We start from the raw sequence: 25,038 nt of genomic DNA on the forward strand, positions 1-25,038 counted from the left end.
TACCCTCAAGAAAGGAAATTTAAATGTCAGTTTATCTCTAGAGCATCCATTTAGTTATGAATCTAAAATGGCACACTAAATTAGTGTTTTAAATGTTTTTAATATATATATTTATATATTCACATATAAGCAGCGGACTGCTTTTAACTTCTTAGTGCAGAATGTGCTGGATGCAACTTATACCTCAGTGTGTATGAATAGAACCCATGAGGAATAACGTCAAAGACAACATATACATTGCCTTTTTAAAGTTTTATGGTTATTTGAAAATATATTTTAGGAAGAAAGTGACTATTATGGAAATATGGGTTCGTTAAGTCCAATCCTTCAAATTCAAATTAATCAACATACAAAACAGTGAATCTTGCATAAAGCTGATGGAAATGTCACCAATATACTTACAGTACCACATGCACTGTTTATTTCTCTGTAGTAACAAACATGGAAACACATTGCCTTTATTCTCATTATCTACCTAAATTAATAAAATGGTCTATTACAAAAATCAAATAGGAGTTCATATGGGCATGCTCCTTTTTATTCGTTTCAGGGAAATCAATGAGAATATTGTTGTCACCAACTCAAACTAACTTTTATCATTTACCCTGCAGATGAACTAATTCTTTTTCCCTCTTTACAAAAGCACATTATATGAATGAAAATGATTGATGCAATGTTTTATTTCAAATGCAAAAATCCAAGGTGGATAATAGCCGCAAATGTCTGAGGTTGCTCCTTCCCTCTACTGCACATTAAGATCAAGTATGTGATATTACATTCAACATTAGGAGCTCTTGTATTACAGAGTTGTGGAGGGTGTTCCCGATTAATACAATAAATCAAGAATTCTGTGCATGTAACAAAAGAGAGACATCACGCCTGGTAAGTGTACTCAATGGACAGATAAGACATGGTGACTGTGTCTATGGCTAAATCACAGCAAATTAAAACACGGTCAAAGATAAAACAAATCAAAACATATTTTTATTGGAGGATCTTTTGAAATAAGTCAAAAAATATGAGACCAGTGAAACAATGAATTGGAAGAATACAATCAGAAAGATTGCAATGATACTCACTTTTCTTCAATTTTTATTAGAACTTAATTTACTCCACAAATTTGTGACCATGGGAAACACTTCACTGATTTTAAGTTAATCATTTTACTCAAGTTTGTGAGGGTGAACTTCACTTAACTATCCATTCCTCCAGGAATAGTACAACTCTACTTCAATTTATTACTGCCAGACACAGTGGTAGAAACAGGCCAAGAAAGGCAACAATAAAAATAAAAAAAGTACAATTTAAACAGCCTGATTGGGAATTCACAATACCAGTAGTCAGATGGCCATGTATTTATGATTACCTCTAAGAATTAATAATACTTTTTGAAGTGGACACTGACGATGAATTTAGGCTCAATTTCAAGTGATTTATTTCAGGCTTTCAGCATTACACAAAACTGAATTGCAGGAGGCTTTTCTTTATCTACAGATATGTCAGTGCATATCGTCAAGCAGTCAGAAGAAATTTTCTTGCACAAGCAGAAGGATAATTGGCGGGTGTTCTGGGTGAGATGTTTTTTGCTGGAATGCTTTATGCTTATCATGACAAGGTACAAGGGTACTTTGGATGCCACCAGTCCACAAGCCTTACACTGTGTACAGGATCCAGCACAACCTGCATTCCACTGTGATCACCTCTACTCTTGCCTCTTCGGATCGGTGAATCCTGGAACACTAGACGGACGCGATAATGGTGCATGTCTGTGCTGACATTGATCGTGAACTACAACAGCAAACAGAGTGGACAAATTTTAGATATGTCATGTCAGATTTTTTCTGCAGCCACACCTCCACATGGCAAATACAGAATTTAGATATTAAGACTTTAAAAAATAAGAATATTAGACCAACCAGGGAGAGTGTCATGCCCATGACAATAGGGGTGAAGATGAAGTTGAATGTCGACACTTGAAGCATGTAACAATCAGAGTTTGAATTTGTGTGGACATCTTCATACTGTTTGGGTATGCACAAGGGCTTTGCACAGCCATTCTTGGTGTTTTTCTAGGGAGGATATTAAAATAAGGATCATAAACTGTTTCTAAAAATGCAGCCATTCTACGGAAAAAGTCCTTTACCTGCTTTAAGAACTTGAAGCTGAATTCCCACAATCCTTCTGGTCGACTCTCAGTAATCTTTCTTACGGCGAACAATAAACACTGCAGAACCAAAAGGTGAATACAAAGGTTTAACCATTTACACAGTGGAAACAAAGAAGATGAAGGTTGTCAGAACTATCAAAGTCTCAAAATTGATACTGTAAAAAACTGCAAAAAGATTAAGATCGCCTCACCATAGACACAGTTTACATACTCTTTACATGAGACAGCACATCCAGGGAGGTAACATTCAGGTAAATGTATTTAACTGTTTTCTCTTTTGCATGAGCGCTTACATTCACTTACGTACTATATCGGTTATGTTCTATGTTTTTTTTTCTCATAAAACGTCTTACTAGGATAACCTTCGCACTCCATGCGGAACCCAAACTCATGGATTATTTTCCACATGGACACCTTAAATGTTAGCCACTACAGAGTCAGACCAAGAGCAAAAAAATGCGACAACGCTAGTTTCAAGTCCAACAATTCACAGAACAAAACTAATATGGTTGTTAAGCTACAATATTTGTCTTAGCATGCATGACAAGAAGGTGACAATTTTATTTACCTTGGAATTGAGCAAAGTTGTGGGTGTAGCTTCAGGCAGAGTTGTAATTTTGGAAACACGTGAGATGAACGGCTCATACATATGGAAAAGGGAACGAATCACACGGGCCCTGAGACTGCACATCCTGTCAACACGATCGGGCATGAGATGAAACGGTAGTTCAACATCGATCCGGTAATACCTTGAAATGGAAGAAAATAAAAATATAGCGGTATGTTTGTTATACAATACATCTAAATTGTGAAAATACTGAGGAAATTTGATCAGCCCAATTGCAAACTACCCTAAATTCAAATAACAGACTCCTAATGTGGTGAACATGCTGTAAAAAATATATATATATCACACCTTTTGTATAACCTAGTCCAAAAAACTGCGGTGCATGTGACCATCCATGCATTCCGACAGATAAGTGAGAATCGGCATATATCTTCAGGTCGAATATAGGAAGAGAGCACAAGCCAAATGTCCACTGGATACTCCTCGCCATCACTGCTCTCACTGTTCTCTGGAAGTACACAAACATGTTTGTGGGGATGCTTTTTTTAAAATGACATCCACGCTGGGATATGATACCTGTTCTCCTCTTGCTCTTCTTCTTATGAATCACTTTCGTTTCGCCCCCGCCTTCTTCGTCGCTGCTTTCCACGCCATTTATTTTGATGGTTCCAGCAGATGATAGAACCTCCTCGACAACACCCTGTGATGCTTCCAGGCCACATAGTAATTTAACTGAGAAAGAAAGAGTTCAAGTTGATCAGGCACACAAAAAAAAATCATAATAAAAATGTGTATGCTAGTGAACGTGTAATACCTTCTTTTTCAACTGCATTTGCAACAGCTTTTTTCACCCTACCAGACTTAACAACGGCTGGATCTGCATTAGCATAATCAGCCACAGTCACTGGGAAATAACAAAAAAATGAGTAAGTGCAATATTCATGCTGAATGTTTATATAACAGGCATGCAAAATATATGTGGGGCTTTATCAACCAGCGGGCGACTTTTGGACCTAGTCAGTGCAACATCAATGAAAGCGAAAGGAGAACTTATAGTATTATGAATCCCATTGAATTATCTGCCTGTCCTTAGATCTCAACTACTGACATGGGACTGAATCATTGTTTTGGCCAAAGGGCACGGAAACAAAACGCAGCGATCATCAAAGTACTGAAGTCAACACGGCATTATTATTCATGAAGCACAAATGCAGCAGGACGAGTTGGCTGCTGGCCCGTTTGCTAATGCAAATGTGGAGGAAAACTCGACCTACCTGATTCAGAGCAAACGTCCCCAGCCCTGAATTTCAGCCGTTTTCGGTTCCCTTTTTTGGGCATATCGACACTAAAGCTGTGTGGACGCCTAACGTGGCTGCGAGTTCAGCCATGGCTCAATGGCAAGCTGAAATGGAGAATAATAAAAAAGAATGGGAGAGATATTAAGAATTACACCACCAGAATCTTCTGCCATCATGGAATGACGTAATATCACAAAATATCGCGAGAGTAGAGTGGATTGATTCAGAATGCTTCACCGCCGCCTATTGGCTAAGAATGGAACATTATTTAGCATACATTTATAGTTGTATTGTTTGATTCAGGTGTGTTGGTGGAGGCAGACACGGAAAACAGACCGGAAACCGGATTTGGCCACCACTGCTATACGGCAAGTCTGGTTCATAATTTAATGTCTTTAGATTGTAATTCTCACGAGGTGTCCACGTGAGTGTACTTTTCGAGCCAACTTTAGTTTTGAAGTGAAATTAGTGGTCAGGATAAGTGGTGTATAAAATAGATTCATGGATGCAAGTTCTAAAAATGGCATGTAGTATTATATGTTTCCATTGAGTTAAGTTTTAGAGAGAACTAAGTAATTGCTTTTTTCAAAACAACTTTAGTTCGAAGTTGTCGTTTTTTTTCTTGGTGAATGGATTCAGGATTATCTTTATATCGATCGATCGACCAATAGATCGTATACTATTCCAAATGTAAGACATTTTACAAATGTCTTCAGCCATCCTGCAGAGGACGCTGTGCACTCACGTGTGCCATCATGTCCTGTATTAATGAACGTTTGGTGCTGATGAAGCTACAATCACGTAAATTCCTATCTTCTACGCCCATGTTTGATCTATGAAGCATGGAGCAGACGACACGCCCGACCGTCTAAGCACACTATGCATCATATAAGATTGAATTGTAACAAGTGCACTCCTCGTGCATGTGTATATGTATATATGTGTCTGTCTGTGTGTGTTTGTGTGTGCGTGTGTGGTAGGAGGAGATGGAAGCAGAGGAGGCGGATGCAGTCAAGACCCCCTCTTACATAGACTGCACACATATCAGCACACACACACGAGCACACACATTGACTCCAAGCACAGACCAGACGCTCTTTCACGGACCTATTGTGGTATTTTGGAATTGTTCTGTACTATGATCTCCGGCGTGCTCGCGGACACCGCCCCTCCGAGCGGCCGCGCGCCTCAGCTGTCAATCACCTCTCACCGGTCTTGCTACATGTGAGCGAGGGAGCGAGTGCATGGTGCGCCGGCCAGGGCGGATCTGCACACGGGGAGAAACGACGCCGGTTCACCAGGATGGAAAGTCGCCAGACATCGTTTCATTTCCATTTCTCTGAATAGGTAAGATGATGTGCTGTTGAAGATTAAGATGATGCGCTGTTGAAGAATAGACATGTCGCGTGATCACTGAGGCGCGCGTTGAGAATATTGCTGTCCTTTATTTATTTATTTATTTAATTATTCATTCATTTTGATTGTGGCTTCAACCAGTTCAAATGCATACATCTGTGTTTTATATATTAACACGTGCACCTTTCTTGAACCGCTAGTTCGCCTCGCCCCTACATCCAGCACAGCAGAGATGATGTGCGAGGTGATGCCGACCATCAACGAGGGGGACTCGGCCGGTCCCCCGAGAGGAGCTGGTAACGTCCCGAATGGTTCCGAACAAGAGGCCAACTTCGAGCAACTGATGGTCAACATGCTGGACGAGAGGGACAAGCTACTGGAGTCCCTCAGGGAGACCCAGGAGACCCTGATTCAGTCGCAGACCAAACTGCAGGGGGCGCTGCACGAGAGGGACGTCCTGCAACGTCAGATCAACGCAGCATTGCCTCAGGTGAGGAGCAGCTAGTCTCCTGGGGGAGCACAGGCTCCATACTTTTATACAGTACTATTATTTAATACTCTGAGGTAATCTGCTTGGATGGGTATTGATCAACAGTAAGGTGGCCATAAGGGAATTGGGGTATGTAAAGCTTTATAGCCACTGCACAGTTCCCAAAACACTCTCAGCAAACAAATGTTGTCAAGTTGCATGAAAATGGATCAAAACAAGTGAGTCGAGATCTTCCACAGAGAAATTTTCAATTGTGGACGGCACAAACTGGCTTAACCCATAACCTATTTTAAAATTATATTGCTCTTTGCAAAGGCAAACATATCTTTTACCAGATGCACTGTTTGGTTATGATAGGGGTGGCCAAACCAGTCCCTGAGAGCCGTTTTGGGTGCCGGTTTTTGTTCCAACCGATCCAGGACAGGCACTTTGACCAATGAGATTTCAGCAGAAAACAAGAAGCACCTGACTGCAATCCACTGAATGCATGTGTAGGATGTCAGATTGGTGGAAAAGGTGTTCTCTTGTTGGGTTGGAATGAAAACCTACACACACAGCGTCCCTTTGAGGAATAGTTTGGAGAACCCTGGGTTATGATCTTTATTATGTTGTGCCTGTTTGAAACATGTGACAATTTTTTGTCAATGCATTTGATATTTATTTGTATTTTCATTAGTTTAGTCCAGAGAAGATCCAACAGCTTTTGTTTTAACTAGAATATTTTGGATATCTAGCAGACAATCATCTTCTTGCATGAATGGGCAAAGAAGGATGATACCAAACACCTATAATGGGTCTGATAACTCATCCAATGGCACTAATTAAGAGGCAAAAACAATTTCCCTGCCTGTGAGTTACTTCTTGTGATGTTGCAGATGTAGGTCGTGACTGGCATCATGTTGCCTTCTTAATGGGTTGATGTTTTTCAGCTCTTGATCACAACCCTACTGCATATTCAGCCATATACTTGACTAACAAGAAATGTGGAGAAGGGGGTTGTGACTATTAAAGTCTGGCCCACATTTTGTTCAGAATCTTACAGAGAAGAGGCCATAGTCTTCCTTATCATTAATATGTTTGGTGAAACAGCCTGATGAGTTGGTGACCTGGAATTTCTTTGATGATAGCCCTTGTGTATGTGTTTGAGCATAGAAAGCTACATGAGCGATGTTGCAGCCACCTACCGTGGCGACAATGAGGCCTCAGCGCATAATATTATGTCATCTCTTCCGACCCTAAGGTCTAAATGAGTAGCCCGATGTCACACTGATCATGATGCTTCACCGTGTGTGTTCAGGTGAGTGTGGGTGAGGGTGCTAGCAAATGACTGTTTGCTTGAAAGAGAAAGAGAGAGAGAAAGCCAAGCTGGAGAGGACAGAATCGCTGCAGCCGCTTGTGGGAGAAACATGGCTGCTTGCTAGTGTACATCACCCGGGGCTGTGTATGAACATGTGTGTGTGTGTGTGTTTGTGTGTGTGTAAGTGTGTGTGAGAGAGAGAGAGCGAGAGTGAGAGAGAGAGAGAGCGAGTCATGCCATTTCTAATCTTGTTTCAGTTTTATGTGTAATTGTAGCAATGATGCTACTGTTAGTTAGACTGTCGTGCACCTCAGGAACATTACACACACAAATTTGTGATTGCTATGCTTGATTAGAAGATAACTATATAATCTAATATGCACGCATATGCACAGATGCACCCCCGCTACACATACTCCCTTAAAAACCTGGTCTTTAGCAAACAAGCATTAGAGCAAAGGTGTTGCAATGTATCAGGTCAATTTATGAATCTCACAAGACAAAATAGGCCACGGGTCAAATTATATTAGATTGTAACAGAAGAATGCTGTGAGGAAGTTATTTTATTGATCTTCAACCAAGCCAAGCACAAATCTTTTTGGAAAAGGGCTTTTTGAATCTGGTTTGGTGGTGAAGCCATGTCTTTTGTGTTCCATGTAAGTCATAATGCGTGTCTATGTTGTGGCAATTTGAACATAAATGATATTTTATTTGTATTATGTTTCCATTTTACTATACTATGTTAAAGAATGGTGGAATTCTAGTCATAAAGTGCAGTGCAAAAAAAATTCCGATTTAGTACAGCTTTTCATGGACTGAATTTATTATTACAGTGTTGTTCTCTTTGCTGTGGCCAACAATGCTGTCTAGCCCTCCAGTCTTAGATGTCTGAATGCTTTTGCTTTACTAAATTCACTTCCCTATACTCCCAAGGTGTCTCGTGTCATGCATGAGTATAAGCTCGGGAAGGCAACCTTGTTATTGCCAAACCAAAGCGCTATGTCCTCAGCCGATTTCGCCAAACAAACATTTGTCTTCCATCGTGCATCACCTACACTTAAGTGTGTGTGGCCTTGTTTCGGTGTGTGTTACGATCTGACAGTTCTGGGCCATTATGCTCCCAGACAGCCAGGAAATACCGAAGACAAACTATAAAAAGGCATTGAAACATTGGGGACACAAATATATTGTTAAATCAATATGTTCCAGATGGTTTTCATCAATAATGACTCTCATTGTTATGGAGGCTGTATTTGTTATAGAGCTGCAGTGAGTGATTGTTTAGCATGGCTGACTCGCAGTTTTGAGAGCAGGGGTTCAATCTCAGTCTCGGGCATGTTTGGGTGTTTCCTCCTATGTCCATACCAAAAAACGCTGTGGTACCACTTCAAATTATCCCTAGTTTTGATTTGAGTGCATCGTGATTGGTTGTTTGTTTGCCTGTCGTCTCATTCCGCAACACACTGTGATAAGTACTTAAGGCCATAGAGCCCAGCCTACTATGTATACTTGGCTTGGATGGACTCCCGCAACGTAAAACCAGTGAATCGCTGTATCTGTTTAGATTGAGGTCAATGCTCCTGCAATGTCCTTCATTTTAATCTTAGCTACTCACCTGCATCTGTCATAATGTCAGTTGTGACTGTTACAAGGATCAAATCTCTCCACATATAGACAGATTTATTTGGAAGCAGCACAAGATTTTTCATTTATTCATTTTAGCAAACTGAAATCCCTCCTGCACTTACTTTTCAAAGAACGACAGTGCTCTAACTGAAAAATGAAATTGCTCAACTGTATCCATGACAGGCGGTTTTCAGGCATAGTAGATACGTTTGGAAAAAAAACTATTGTGTCTTTGATGAAAAAGTCCTAGTGAAATATGAAGCCTTTGCATTCAAAGTACAAAAGAACTATAACAACAATAGAAAAATTAAATATCCACTACTTTTACCGTGGCCGGCCACGAGTGTCTCAAGCCAATTCGTATTAGTTGTTAATTTTTAAACCTAAACTTGTATGAAGGTTCTTTAAATAAAAACATAATTTGAATAATTGAAAATGCCACAATGTTCGCTTACAATAGTTTCAAACTACTAGCCTTACATGCATCATCCTTTACGGGAGTTTTTGTATTTATTTATAAATAGTAAACAAGAGAATGCTTGTCTATTTTGGTGCAGTATAATTGTTTATTGTTGCTGACTCGCTGATTTGTTTGCTAAATTTAAATTTCCATATATATACTCTACAAAGGAAGGTGAACACTTTAATTTTGTAGTAATTTGATACAGCCTATTAGTTAAGAGTGTGGATTATGAGGCATTATCTGATTTTCAAGTGCAGAGCACTGTGGGTAGCATTGAGACAGGAATTAGCAGGGAACAGTAAAGCTGTTTTTTTTAACATTTAAAACAATCATACAGGTCAGTATCATATTTGGTGTTCGCCAATTGATTCACCGAACCAGTGGTTGCAATTTGTTTTACGTTTCTATTGGTACATTGGCTTTTCCAAGTATGGTTATGAGTATAACCAGGTCAATTTGACTGCCAAGTTGTTTTTCTCTTTCTTGTCACCATCTATTGTTAGTTATTTTGCCAAGCAACCCTAGCGTGGTGGTGGAATTGTAAGGGATTCATGTGGCTTGAATACATGGCATTTGCTTTACAATGTTGAATGTTTTATGGATTCCACAGTGAAGATTTCTTATGGAAGCCGCCCCATTTTCACCTTTATTCTAAAAATGTCTAACCAGAGCCATACAAGAAAGAGGTCTCTTAAAGTTATAACAAATATATAACAACACTGTGTGCTGTAATGTTTGGACACCTGTTCCACTGGCTATTTTTTGCGTGTATACAAATACACGGGAAGGACACACGAGTGTGCCTGCACGCGCAATGCTGCCATTCCAAAACAACAATCATTTCTTGTTCTGAATTTTAATGACTGCACGTGCACATCCATTTGTATCATTCATTTGACCTCTTCTATGACCCACAAATGTCACAATTGGCAGCTTATCCTTGAGCATACTCATAGTTATTCTGTGCATTCACGTTTGTGTTTATGTACAATTTATATAGGTATGCCTCGTCCTTCGCCTTACCTTGTAGATTTGAATTATACCGAATGTATCAATAGAGTTGGGTCTTGTATAAGTATTGCAGTGCAAAACTTGTTTTGGGTGAAGTATTTGCTTAATGCATTTACATGTGTGTATATATGATTTGCCAATTAGTTCATAATTTAACAATATTTTGTCACGGGAGAAGGAAAAGCTGGTTACATGCATTGTTGTTGCCGTGACGATAAAAGGAGAAAGCCAGAGCTGTTTTGCATATTATTTTTAAGTTGGTTGGGCTGCTAAATGCGGTGCATTTATTTGGTACCTTAACTGTGCTGAGAGCGCACTGAGTCAGAGCTAATTTGAATTACAGCATTTTAGCCCTGATTTTCAACTTGCCGGTAGCATTTTGAGCTGGCAGAGGAGGTACATTGGCTCCAGCAGTACGGACAGGAGACGAGAGGCTCGTTGATGCGACAGTGACACAACCCAGATGTCGCGAGAGGTTTATATCTAGATCTGAAATGTTTAGGCCACCAAAGATGACGATTAACTTCTGTAGTGTCTCTTCAGAGTATACAGTTTATTGATTTTAATATCAGCCTTTACTGGTTTTGTCTAAGGTGGTGTTCACACATATGCAGTAATGCCAATTAATTGTTTTGATATTTTTTGTGTAGAGCTTCATTTATCACAAACAAATGCAACGTCCAGCATGAAAAAAAGCTTTTTTGACATCATTTGAAGATTTTATGATACTGACGGATTTTTTTTGTTTTTTTTACCTAATTGCTTCATGTGCAGTGTCAAAAACTGTGTTTTTGTGCCTTTCTCCATTTAAGTTAAAAAAAAAATGCCCAATTTTGATGAGACCTCGTTTTGCTGTACATTATCCAGAATCTGTCCTTACGATTCCCACAGTTGTGTTGGCAGTCAAAGAATGACCCAATAAATATTGATCCAACTTTTCCCTTGCAATTCCCAAATTCATGCACCTGGTTTGTTTTGGTAAATCTCTACCCATTGTAGTAAAACTTTTTTCATCTTTCAGCTATCACCATTATTTTTGAGTATTATATATATTTAACTGAAATTGCTGGCCTATACAACCCATTATTGAGATGGAAAAATCATAAAATCAACGGTCTTTGGAAGAAAAACATATATGTGGAAGTCTGTGGAAGCCATATTGAAGCATGTGGTTGAGGATCATCTGGCCGAGCCCACTAACGTTGCAGAAACAGTTGGTTTTCCAAATGTTACAATATTTTCTGCATGGTACAATGTGCTATTGATATATCAGTGTGAGCAATAATGCATGCACACACCAAATGTTGTTTTACATGATTGGCAGAGGACGCCAGATAGGACAATATTGGAAGGATGAGTTATTGTGCCCGTTCTTATTGGTGTGCTGCCAATGCCCAATCTTTTCTCTGTGTTACGTAAGCCCCAAACAGGGGAATTTGGGTTGATGCAGAGCAAAGTGGAGCGTAAAGTGAGCAGCTGAATGCCACCAAGAAACCCTGTTAGTAGAATAGAGGGAGGCAGCAAGAGAGAAAGGACAGAACATAAGAAGTCAATAAAACGACATAAAAATATTCTCAGGGGCTTCATCGAGAAGCTTTCTCAGTACATATCACGTACCTTAAAATAAGACAGTCGAGCAAACCATTTGGTATTTTTTGAGAAGAGACAGGCGCCTGCAGCTTGTATGGTTTAAGTGCTGTCTATCATATAAAAAATGACCAAATTCAATCCAAATCAATCCAAATTCAACAGTACATAAATCAAGACTGCTCAATCTCTACCTAATTGAAGAATTCCAGATGTCACAAAAGGCAGAACAAAAATAATGCATAGTATAGTAAGTGGAAGGGAGCCTGAAAGCAGGTATTTTATCCATCGAGTCCAGTCCGTTGGGCATCTATGATACCAAACACAAGATTTTGATGACCCGCTTAGATAATTCATTAATGTTGCTAGAGCAAGGTTGGGTGGCGTTGCGACATGTGTGCCGCTATAAAATCTTCTAGTTTGCCCCAGCGATCCTGGCCCTTGAGGCCAATTGATAGTGCTTAATTAAAAAAATAACATGTAAGTAAGGACAGAAAAGTCAAGATACCACTGTCTTAGATAATAATACAAAAGTGAGATGTAACAAACGGAGTTTTCACACATGAAACAGTTAGTGACCTTATTTCAGAGTATTATTCCAACTTACATTATCTGTATGTTTCTAGTAGCAACAGCCGACTAGACTCATACTTTCATTTCCTCCATCTTGACAGCTTTACATAATGTGTCACTCCCTTTTTCTCAACAGTTTGCAATCTTCTTTCTGCTTTATAGCTATTCAATTAGATCCAAGAACTCCTCGAAGCTCTGTCTGACCAGGTCGCCCAGCTTTTAGCCCCCTGAGTTCTAATGGATTATAATTCTACATCACTTTCACTGTGGTGCTGCTCTCTTACACCATGTCTTTACCGCACCATCTTTGAGTAGCATCCATCCTTCACCCCCTCCGTTCCTTTGCCTGTGCCATCTGGCTCTCAGTACCAGGCACATTTATTTTAGTGGGGCACCAATTTGTCCCCTCTGCCTCATGGGAGATCAAGGGAGAAATGAGAGAAGGAAAGATATATAATATTGATTTAGAAAGCCTTAGAAGTTTGACTCTAGGTTTGAAGGGAAACAGAATCAAATAGTATGAGCAGATATATATCAGACTTGCCCTGGCAATGCTGGGAAAAATGTTATTTATCAAAACTGCAAGTAGGAACACTTACTGGTGTGATGAAATATGCAGTTTATAGAAATTCAAACACAGTATATGCACATATTTATGTGGCAGCTTTTCCTAGACCACTTTTCAGTAGACACGTAAATTATAGCATCAGAGGCCAAAGTCCATAGCTGAACCGTTAGAGGATTTAGAGAATTTAATGCGAGATGTGCCCCATGAAATACAGTTTGTCAGCGACAAATAGCACACCCCTATTCTGCTAACACCCCCTCCTCCCTACAGACGCAAAAATCTCTGAGAGCGTGACTTGCAAATGAATTAGAGGATTTTGAAGAAAGACTTTTAGAACACTTACTGTTTAGCGAGTTTAGCATTTAACTAATTTTCCTCTATATAAAGAAAACTTCTGTTTATGATTTCTCAAACAAAATACTGCTGTCTTTATGTGTGTTTGTAAACCAAAATGGATATTTGCTTTCGCAAACGGAGCATACCAAATGTCCAATAAAAGAGAAAAGGGGTTCCATAAAATAGATCTCCATTTGTCAACCTCTTAATTATGTCTTTTTAAATCTTCTTTTTGAACTGACTTTTTTATTTTTTTGCTCTTTTAAAAAAGTCATTGTTTTGTTTTTAGTGCTTTGTGGAAATGGTCATTGCTAAAAGAAAAAAAAATACTGAATTATATAGTGGTGGGGTGTCATCAGTTGTACAGTATTTTTTTAACTGTAAGGTTTGAATTTGCATGTTAAAAAATAATGATAACATAGCAGAGTATGGATTACAATTTCTACACGGAAGGAGTCACTAGTGCTAAAATCCTTCGGCAGTATGCAACCTGCTTGATGCATGCTTCACACAAAACCACATTGGGATAAACACGCAAGATGACTGCTGCCTGCACACTTAAGTGTCTCTGCTGATGCGAATGAGATATTAACCACTTGAAAGCAGTGTCATGGCCGGTCACACCACAAATTAATCCAGTTCTGAGGGCCGTCTGTGATAAATACAAAATGACATGCACCGACTTTGCTGCAGAGGCCACACAATTGAGTTATTTCTACAACTATACATACGATCATGCAGAGGTGGGACTTAAAAGTGGAGACTTACACTTTAAAGGGCACTTTTCAAGACTTACAAATATCTGTTTTTGTCATTGTAAACATTTTTAGATTAATAGTACTACATGAGAATAATACTTGTTCACCCAAATTGACTACTGGCACACTATCACACTTTTTTGTTTGCAAAAAGATGCTAAACTGTTCTCATCTCAGTATTATATCAAAGTTTGGTACAACCTACAAATATGTATAGCTTTGTATATCTCCTTGCAATCATGAACAGTTCAAATTCACTTTTAAAACACGTGGACTCTATGAAGATCAAATTTCCATCATTTTCAACCAATGTTGATGTGTCCTTTCACCATGCAAGCTTGGCTCTACTTGCGGCATTCTCATGTCACGGCGTTTCGCCTTCTTTCCCTCTCTGTCTTATCAGCAGAGCTTGCTGCAAGCTTATGCGCTGAGAGGCCTATTAGTTGGCTATTGGTCTGTCAGATAATGCTTCATATCTCTTTGCTCAATCATACAACTTTACCCTGACTCCATAAGGTGGACACTGTATGTTTTAGTCCGTATTAGGCCATACATGTCCTCTAGCAATTTCATGTGTGCAATGAATGGACCTAAATCAGCTCATTAAAATAAGCACCATTTCTCCATTGAAGCCTGAGAGCACCATTTTTAAATGAATGTGTGTGCATGTGCAAAGCAACCACACAGAATTTTTCAATGGAAATTGGTAACATGAGTGACTGCATCATACTGTCAATGGCACCTTTTGATTCTTACAGCCTGAAATCCTATCCTTTGATTATGTGGAAAAACTGCTGGTCATGTGATGGCACAAATCAGGGTTCAGCAAGCATTGCAGTGCTCAATTAGAATAATGGGGGCTTAGACATGGCCGTCGTTGAGGGGCGGACTGAGCTGTCTTCCTCTCACTCCGTGGTTGCCACTGTCTCATCTTGAGCTGCAATAATACACTCCAATTGCCCTCTTATCTAAAATACCCATACTCTCACATGTATGTAAATTTCCATGATTTCATAACATAGAAGTAGTAATTTAGCATTCTAACTTGTACCAGTGCATGTTTAAGTATGTATTTTCTGCCTAATCAGATTTCAACTCGTGCTGCCATGACAATTTAAGCTACCTCAATCATTCAAAGTATGCCCTAAAACGCATATAGCAATCTAAAAGTGAAATGACCATAATGTAATTCAATGCATTTGGACTAATACATAATTCTTGGGCCATTGTATCGGTACACTCCTGACAGTTACCATTTTGTATTGTTATTATTTAAGACAACTCATAGAAAATAATAGATGGGGGGGGGGGGTACTATCTAAGTGCTGCCACTCAGAAACACAGTATCAGAGTGGCTCCCATCATGTGAACCCTTTTTAGATTTTGATGCCATCATGCATGTGAAAGCTCACAAATGATCATCAGGTCCAAAGACAGCTGTGCATGTAAGAGGGGGGCCTGCCATTGCATTACGTAAAGGTCACTTGAAACTGTACTGTTTACATCCCACTATGGCATCTTTTATTGCCCCACAACCCCCACTCCTCTTATGCTAGCCTCTTCCGCTGCCATCTTCCATTATTCCTTTCCACCCATATACGTGTTCAGTTTCTCTTGCGCCCTTTTGTCATTGTGAATTGTTTGTTTTTGCCCAGTCCAGTGTGGACTAGGGTTTCTTATCTTCTCAGTTTGAGGTTTGCATCTTGTTTCACTCACTAAATAGCCACTCTTCTCTTTTTCCTTCTTCTATTTCTCCATCTTGTCTCTTCTCTTGCGTGTGAAGCGTAATGAGGGTTGGGTACCCTCGAGGGAGCAGACAAACTCAGCCAGCCACATGGAAATATTAAGGTTTAATTGGTCAAGATTGGATTCCAACATTAAATGTGACAATATATTGGTCTGTTCCTACAGAGCAACATCAAATGTACCAGTACATGTGTTTTTCAATTTTGCACAGCACATTCCATGATGTCTTGCAATAGATTATCCTATTCCAACAAACCATCAACCTGAGCCATTGCTGAGCTTTACAGTAACATTTAATGTGACACTTTCTCTTGATTGTGAGCCTCCTTTAACAGCTGCTTATGTCTGTCCAATTTGCCTGATTTAAAGTGCTCAAATTGAAAACCTGTGGGGAGAGCTCTACACCTCTGCATGCATGAGTCAAATCTCTTTTTGTTATACTATAATTAAACCTATTTTTATCCTAGCATGAAATATTATCATCTGATCAAGAAGGATAAGTTGCCATTTATTGTGCACGGGCACCAAGTCAGCAGTGTAAAGTCCATCATATGTCATTATTTTCAGGTTACTTCTAACCGTCATTTGTCATGATCAACACTTCTTTACTCTCCATCTCAAATTACAGTGGCTCGTTTTTTTTTTATTACACAAGATCCCAATGGAAATACACACATCATCCAGTTGCAGCATGTTTAATGCTGAGCCAGTGGGATACGAGTCCCTTTAGACTTCCCCTTTGCTTCACCCCAAGGAAACCACTAGGTTGGTTCCACGATCGCACACGTTAAGTACACTCAGTACACTTCAAATCAGCCCTCACACCCCCCTACAACATCAACCTGTCAAGTCAATCAGGCTACATCAGTGTGTACGCATCTGCGTGTGCCGACTCAGATCTTTCTTTTACCACCTCACTTCTCTAAGCGCTACACATTTGATCACCATGGAAATGGGCGGATGAGGTGAATGTTGACTTTCTGTCTTCTGGGATGCCAACTGTCAGCAACACTCACTGCATATTCAAGTAACGTTAATTCCAGTCATAAGTCTTGTAATGAGATAATTGCCACAAACATTTTTTTATGCTTTCAAAATTCTTTTTGATCATTTGCTCCCAAATAAAAGCTGTATACATCTTTGAAGTTAAGACATCAATCACTGGCTAGACAGTCAGTTTTCAATTTTACCAAGAAGATAATTGCTGTATAACTGATCACAATTGGGTTTTAGGCTTAGAGAGAGAGAAAGTTTGGTTCTTTTATACCACACTGCCTTTATTATGCACATGGTTTGGATGCCACTGAAAAGAAAAATTGTTGATCCTCACGGGCGCTAATGTTTTCCAGTTCTGAACTGAATTCTGGCTCGGATGTTTGAAACATGTGGTTGTGTTGAGATAGGAAATATTCATTCATTTTAGGTGTTATCCTTATGAGGGTTGCATGGGGTGCTGGCGCTTAGCCCACAGAACTGTGTTGCAACAGGCGGCGGTCACCCAGCCAATAGCGGGGCACAAGTAAACTAACAAGCATGCATGCATGCACACACTCATTACCTATGGATAATTTTGAGTCTGCAATCATCCCACCAATCATGTTTTTTGGATGTGGGAGGAATTTGGAGTAACTGGAGAAAATCCACTCAAACATAGGGACCACATGCAAACTCCATACAGGAATTTGACCAAGAATTGTACCCAGAACTGAGGTGATGTGAGGCGGATGATCTAAGTACTGTACACCGTGCCGCTACATTGTAAACATGCTCGATCAAATAGGCTTCATGCTGAGTGCAGGTATGATGTTTGAGTGATGTTGGCACAAGGGAGGGGTGTGGCTTGGGCACAGTCATCAGACACACCTAAGCATATGAGACGTACAATGTCCTATTTTCTCTCTTTTTAAAGTCTCTTTACATTATTCTTTTTTTTAATTGGGCTGTTTTGTTTCCCACAGTCTTTAACTTTTACCCATTCAAACATCTTTTTTAGAATGTTGACTTTTAGTCTACGGTCCCTTTAAAAGTTGTCTCTCTCTTAAATATTGCTGGCTGTGCATGTGCGTGTGCATGTGTCTGCCTTCGTGCTTGTGTGTGAGTATTTGGCAGATGCAGCTTCAACCTTGGTGGTTGGTTCTGATCAGCTGCCAAAACGGAGCGATTTAGTGTGTTAGTGGGTCTGGCTGAAAATCAGTGTGAAGGAATTCCCTGTTCAATGTGGTAGTAAGGATGAAAGCCTTGCTAAATCCAAAGGAGAGAATGAAAAGATTCTGTAGCGCTTGTCTAATTTATCTCGCTAGGTGAAAAAGGCAGGAAAATTAGCTGTGATTTAAATGGCCGTAACCTGCTGGGCTTATTATTTTTTTAATGGGGTTAACATGAATATGAAGAATTTCATCATTTTATTAACTTTGAGTTGAGTATGCATATATTCCCTACATTTTGACATTCGTATTGTGTTACTGCCATTGCTAAAAGTATCAAAAGCATAACCATTACAAGGTAATAGTCTACGTGAATATCAAGGAATTGGAATGGGAAAAAGATATGCACTATACAGGGCAAATTGTAGATTTAATGATATTGAGGAATAGAATAATACTGAATAGAAGAGGATTTGAAGACTATCAATGATTAAAGAGGAACTTTTCACCTCAGCATACCACACCCGCAGTTTCCCTGGTTATTGGGGGTTGGCACCAGGCAGCATTGTGTGTCCGGGTGAGTGGTGTTCCTGGATGACATCATACAGTAGCTTGCTGAGAGGTTTGACTGCAGGCATTTACAATATTTATAGACCCCCCTTAGTACCGATGATCTCACTCCATCACTGTGTGACTGGCCTGGCTTGGAAGACCCACAACGAGCACAAAAGTGGCAGATACAAGTTGCTCAAGCAGGCCAAGCCACACCCAAATACGCCACTGACATCAAGCTTACATACATTGTGTACCAGTAAACCCATTGACGATTAAACAGTTGGTATATGATTATCAGCAATAAAAAACACATTTTAAAAACACGTACACACAAGCATGCGTGCACACACTGTGTGTGTTTATAGCATTTATATGTCCAGAGAAAATGAGCTGCCACTGTGTGAGTCATAAGGAGGACTGGTTCTTAGTGAGGGATTAAACCAACGGGAAAATAGGGACCGCTACAGTAACTGCAAACACACACATTTATGCAAACGCATGTGCAGTAAAATGACCTTGTTCCCCCTAGACGTGTCCATACTACTCACACGGGCTTTAAATCCTCATTTCTCAAAATAAACAAAATTATCTCTTGGGAGAATGTAAGTCTTTGTGTATCTGCCCGTCTGCATGTGTGTGACATCCATCATGTGATCACAAGGACCCACATGATTTATTTATGACATGTGATTTTTATTTTATTCTGCTGTTCTCTTGTCCTGTAATAACGCAAACACACACACACACACACACGTATACACACACACATACACACACACACACGTATACACACACACATACACACACACACACGTATACACACACATACACACACACACACACACAAGTCCTAGTTTCATATGCATCCCCGCTTTTGACTTTAATTTGTGTATGTGTAGCTTAAACAATTTTAAAGAAGGGCAGAGTATCTTAGCCGTCTGTGCGTGATAGGAAAGTATACTGGAACACACATGGACACGTTTGTCGCATGTTCCCTGATACTCACATGGACCACAATGTTGAACGTGCACATTTATTAGCGTCCACCCGCGCGCTACATAGTTTTAGAGGAGAGCAAAATGAAGTAAGACCGGGGACTGTATGTGATGGATAGGTGCAGGCAGATTAATTAAACAACTCACAAGGGCCTCTCAAATCCAGACGAAAAAGCGGCACATTTCAAAGTCAGCACTTGCCAGGTCGATTATGGGCTCTCTGTACTGTCATCTAGCCTTTTAACCAATTAAGAATGAATCTCGGGATAGAACTCATGTTCAGCCACAAAACAGACAAAGGTATTGTTTAGTTGCCCATAACAACTTGGGGAAGGAAAGAGTAATTATAATATGGAAAAGGGATGTAGGGTTTTTTGTCCTGAAAAAACACTTAAGAGGACAGAGTTTACTATGCTTGTAATTTCTGTTGTTTCATCTAAAAAAGTATATGATCGGTGAGGGTTCTAGTTATGGTCTCAACATGTCTCAGTCTTGATTTGGCTAAATTCTGGCCTGTGCTAAGTCTCAGTCTCAATGGTATGGTCTAGAGGATAACACTAACACACACAGTTGTGTTGAGTTACATCCACCATTGCAGTTTTGTGGTTTGAAGGACAAGGGCAGTATCCCTGACCTCAACACATCCAAACACCTTTCCTCTCCCTCTTATTGCAGTGTTTGAGGGAAGGTCTCTGGGAGTGATACAGGGAGGACACTTGGAGTAGTTTGCCTTATTTACCTTTTGATCTAATAGAATTCCCATTAATATTATACATGTATGAGGATGGTTAGCATGTTGGCCTCACAGTGGGAGACCTCGGTTCAAATCTAGGTCGGTTCACCTGTGTGGAGTCGGTTCGCCCGCATGGGTTTTCTCCGAGTACTCTGTTTTTTTTCCTCCCATATTCCAAAGACGTGCATGGTAAGTTTATTGGACACTCTAAATTGCCCCAAAGTACAAATGTGAGCGTGAAGGGTTGTTTGTCTCCTTGTGCCCTGCGATTGGCTGGCCACCAATTCAGAGTGTCCCACTCCTCTGGCCCAAAGTCAGCTGGGATAGGGTCCAGCAACCCCTGCAACCCTAGTGAGGATAAAGCAGTTCCGAAAAGGAGATGCGAGATTACACAGCTGTCTTCCGTTTTCCTCTGCTGACAAGATCTACTTTTGCACACTGAATGAGCAAGTAGGTCTCATGTGACAGGCAGATCTTTTTGTGGACTCTTTGGGGACTTCCTGGTGCTCCTGCATATTCAAGTCATCAGCCAGACTTGTCTTTATATGCAACTGGGTCTTTATCCGGAACTGGTTGTTTGTAAATTAACCGAGCCTAAATAATGTAGTTTTATTTCGATGCACAACAATGACGCCAGGTTATAAATAGAAAGATTTCTGGGACAAACGACTTTGTGAACGTCTTGGCACACACGTTGCTTGTGAGGGTGTCTGTGCAATGGCAGTACGGTCCCGACGCCACACTGCGATCGAACAGGACGTGGCAAAGAGGAGACTGAGCGAGTTGAGCAATGAGGACGACAGGGAATGGAAACAAAGCTGACATAGCTGCTTTAAACTGGCAGAATGGCAGGGAGACAAATAATTCTGTATGGCAGGAGGAAGAAAGCAACCAGGTGTGTGAGGGAATGTTACCTTTTAGGTCTCCTCTATAGTGCTTTACTTAACAGCAGCCTAAAATCTGCCTTGCTTTGTCACCATTCATTGCGCATATTAATTGAAAATTGATAAAAATGCAGATATTGTAATCCACGTCAAACCCATGTGTTTATAAGCCCTTACAAGAACAAAATTCAGGGGCTTCATTTCACCATACATGTGCTTAGTACAAAGGTGTGTATATGTGTGTGTATGTATATGTATGTGTATATGTATGTGTATATGTTTGTGTATATGTATGTGTATATGTATGTGTGTGTGTATGTGTAAGTGTATATGTATGTGTATATGTATGTGTATATGTATGTGTATATGTATGTGTGTGTGTACGTATGTGTATGTATATGTATGTGTATGTATATGTATGTGTATGTATATGTATGTGTATGTATATGTATATGTATATGTATGTGTATGTATATGTATGTGTATATGTACATACATATAAATACACACACATACATATGTGTGTGTGTATGTAAATACGATTGAATAATTTTGAACACTGTATACTGTAGTGATACATAGGATTTTTGTTGTGGCTGGCTATGCATTGTACAGTATGGATGATAATGATGGGGGTTGGGCTCTGTAGTCGCTGACCTCTGCTTCATATGTTCTGAAATAAAATGTCTGCTTCTCATAAAGTCAAAGTTAGCTAAGATTATAAGTGCTTGAAGAGATTAGAGTAGGCTAGATTGGATCAAGTGTAAAATAAATATCTCTTACGAGATCTGTTAAAAGAATGCCATAAGAAGAAAATATGATTGGCGATGGAGAGACAAAAAGTGATACAGACGGCTTCCATTTTGTCATGCAATCCAATTTCAGTTTTTTTCATTAGCTATCTGCATCTACATGAACTCATCTCCTGCTTTTCAATTTATGTCAAATCATCACTTAATACTCAGATGAAATCATGTTTCCAAGCATCCTTTCTCAATCTGGATGAAAATTGCTCTGGGTTTGGGCTATGGGCATGATGCGACCAGTAGGGGACAGTGTCCCCACATACGCGTGGACAGCAGTGTTGACTGATCCATTTGGCCTCTCAGTGGAACCACATTGACGCTCTAGGGTACACTGAGGTGCTGTCAGTTAATGGAGGAAGTCACCACAATCACTAAAGGATGTAATGATGTGCACTGACTTGTCTGTTTCTCTAATTCGACCTCTCTCACTGTCTTGGACAAGCACACGCTTTCTCAGTGGTGAGCCCTTGTTTCCGTGACAACAAGGTGCAAGAAAGACTTGTTGTCGCAAACTATTTTTGCTTCCTTCTCCACAGCATAGCAGTGTGTCGACCGTTTAATTATAAAATTTCAGATTAGAAATTGAGCTAGGAATGCAACCGTGTGTGAGGGTGAAGAAGTGAGTGATGTTTAATCATCAAGACAAAAGGCTGGAGACAGCAATGTCAGAAACAACAAATCGATTGTGATTTCATCACTGAGTAATTCAACTATCAATTTGGACTGTACACTGCTTGCAACTTTTTTTCTAAGTGCTGAAACATGATTTAATTTCATTCATGGCCACTTAATGTATTCCGGCAAAAGCATACACCCAGAGGATATAAATTCTTGCTTGAAAGTACTCACCATTATTTTTAGAGTATAAATGAATTGCCATATTGCTAATTAATCAGAATGGATTCCATAAAAGCTGCATATGCTATCCTCCTTTAAATACAGAATAGGGATGAGCTACTTTTTTGTTTTTTTGTCTTGGAATTTGTTGAGAACTAGGTGTGGCACACGTACATTTATAAACATGCCTATCTGTGCCATAAACAAATACACAATGACTACCTTAAAGTATATACCGTAGGTTTTGAAGTACATCCACAACATATAAGTTCCAATCATAGAGTTACATGTATGTATATTTCAATAACTCTTACTCTAACTCTACATATGTTCGGTCACTAGACTTCAGCCATCATAGTAAGTGCTGGTATATAAATAACATTGTTTTATACTTTTAATTTCTTTTTCTGATGATTTAGCCTTAAAATTATGAATTGATAGGAATTATCTGTTATAATTTCTATCAATTCATAATTTTGAGGCGAAATTATCTGAAAAAGAAATTTAAAGTATTTAAAAAATGGGGGGGGTTTGGGGGTTCATGAACAGTGTTATGCCTATGAACAGGACTTCACTTATTTCTTATGGAGGAAACATTCATGATAAAGTGGATTTGGAGTTGGGACATGGAACAGATTGTGCTAATATCATGAGGGTCCACTTTATACACATTTCATAATAGTCATTCAGTTAACATTGAACTAGGTATTAAAAAAATGTATCAAATTACAAAATTTTCCACCTTCTGGTCATTCCAGATGGCTTGTTGTAGGATTACCAAAACCGTTCGCTTACTAATTCTCCATATCATGGTGACTATGTGGTTTTTGCACTTCATTTAAAGCTTAGGCTTCCTCGAAGTATACCCAATACAGCAGACCCAACAAACCAATGTTCTCAAACTGGACTCAATGTGACATGAGTTGTTTGCAGACATCAACTGATTATTCTTGAGACTAGAAAAATTCCGGAAGCACTTTCAGACTGCAGTCGTGCACTGTGGCACCCCACCGAGAGCAAAGGAACATTTATAAATAGAAAGAATCAGTTGGCACAGCAGTGTCATACCCGATGAAAATAGAGCTTTTCCATTTTGGTTGAGTGAGCAGTGATTGGGCTTTTTATTATGAGAGTTCAGATGAAAGTTGTTGTTTTTTTCCAGTCTCATTACAGAACTTCAATGGAGATAAAGTCTGCTTTGATAAAACTCAATTAAAGTCTGAGTAAATCTAATCTCCATTTCAAGACAGTCGATAGATACAGTTCTGTATTCTCTAACTTGATGAAATTATTCTCATCACCAATTTACTCTTGTTTGTATTGGATTATTTGGATTGCTCATGCAATATCTTTCTAAAGGAACACTGCCTTTGTAGATTTCTACTATTGGATAGTTGACATGACTCGTGATGATTTGGCTTCTAGTTTCAGTTCAAAATTGCATCACTTCCACTGTATACATCTTTACATGCTGTGTGTAACAGAGAAATTGTCCTCCTCTCAATGTTTCCCATCATTTTCTCCATCAGCTGATCACTCCAATCTGCTCACACACACCTCCTCCAAATGTTGGCTTTTTCTCTGATAAAAAAATAAATAAATAAAAACCAACGTACCTCAATCCCCTTGACTCTGCCTGCCCTTGTTTGTCCCCCCCCCCCCCTCTCTCTCTCTCTCTCTCTCTCTCTCTCTCTCTCTCTCTCTCTCTCTCTCTCTCTCTCTCTCTCTCTCCCCCTCTCTCTTCTCCCGCTCGCTCTCGCTCGCTCTGCCTCTTTCAGGTCAGCTAAAAGAGTGTTGTTGCGGTGTTGGAGGGCACATGGAATAGCATTAGGGAGCTGCTTGTGAATCCTCTTTTCAGCATCCACTCTTGCTCTTTTTCTCTCTTTTCATGGGGGCTCTGTTTGAGGCATTTGCTATGTTTGGCCTGCACCATGAACCCAACGGTGAAGATCCACCTTCAAAATGGGACCCACTTTAATACCTACATGTACCAGGTAGGGAATGGCATTTCAAAAAAGGATGGACTAGAGTAGAAATAAGTCACACCACCTTGTCGGCACTGATTTATCTGCTGATTTCGTTATTGAGGGGACTTTGGCATGGCCTCCTTTCTTACTTTTCCCTCTTTTCCACTTTTCTCTGAATGCTTTAGTCAGGGCTGCCATGGAATGATGGATGTTACAAAGAAAATCAGAAAGAACTTGCTCTACTCTGGCTCGTCTCTAGCTGATGTGGGCTCT

General features: G+C 39.7%; 2 protein-coding genes across 9 annotated transcripts in view; one reads left to right on the forward strand and one right to left on the reverse strand.

Annotated features, from left to right (window-relative positions):
- Positions 1-660: 660 nt before the first annotated feature.
- On the reverse strand, positions 661-4,236 carry tmem183a (transmembrane protein 183A). Of its 2 annotated transcripts, none has more exons than XM_077727208.1 (8): positions 4,010-4,236; positions 3,550-3,639; positions 3,312-3,467; positions 3,084-3,243; positions 2,736-2,859; positions 2,144-2,224; positions 1,917-2,069; positions 661-1,788 (listed from the first exon to the last, which is right to left on the reverse strand). In XM_077727208.1, exons 1-8 carry the CDS (start codon positions 4,071-4,073, stop codon positions 1,606-1,608), a joined length of 1,011 nt encoding a protein of 336 aa, XP_077583334.1. In that variant the 5' UTR covers positions 4,074-4,236; the 3' UTR covers positions 661-1,605. The 2 variants fall into 2 exon arrangements, with proteins under 2 accessions (XP_077583334.1, XP_077583333.1); XM_077727207.1 differs by having other exon boundaries at positions 2,736-2,916; positions 4,010-4,235.
- Positions 4,237-4,299: 63 nt separating this feature from the next.
- Positions 4,300-25,038, forward strand: part of ppfia4 (PTPRF interacting protein alpha 4) — a 44,086-nt gene continuing 23,347 nt past the window's right edge. For 6 of the 7 annotated variants that reach the window (XM_077725799.1, XM_077725801.1, XM_077725802.1 and 3 more), the window contains exons 1-3: positions 4,300-4,401; positions 5,014-5,380; positions 5,590-5,879. In XM_077725799.1, the coding sequence (XP_077581925.1) occupies positions 5,622-5,879 (258 nt within the window). In that variant the 5' untranslated portion in view covers positions 4,300-4,401; positions 5,014-5,380; positions 5,590-5,621. Of the gene's footprint in view, positions 4,402-5,013; positions 5,381-5,589; positions 5,880-24,573; positions 24,793-25,038 lie in introns of those variants that run through there. The other variant, XM_077725804.1, reaches the window with a different exon arrangement.

The sequence above is a fragment of the Stigmatopora nigra genome, chromosome 10 (assembly GCF_051989575.1).
Source record: "Stigmatopora nigra isolate UIUO_SnigA chromosome 10, RoL_Snig_1.1, whole genome shotgun sequence".
Taxonomy (NCBI): Eukaryota; Metazoa; Chordata; class Actinopteri; order Syngnathiformes; family Syngnathidae; genus Stigmatopora; species Stigmatopora nigra.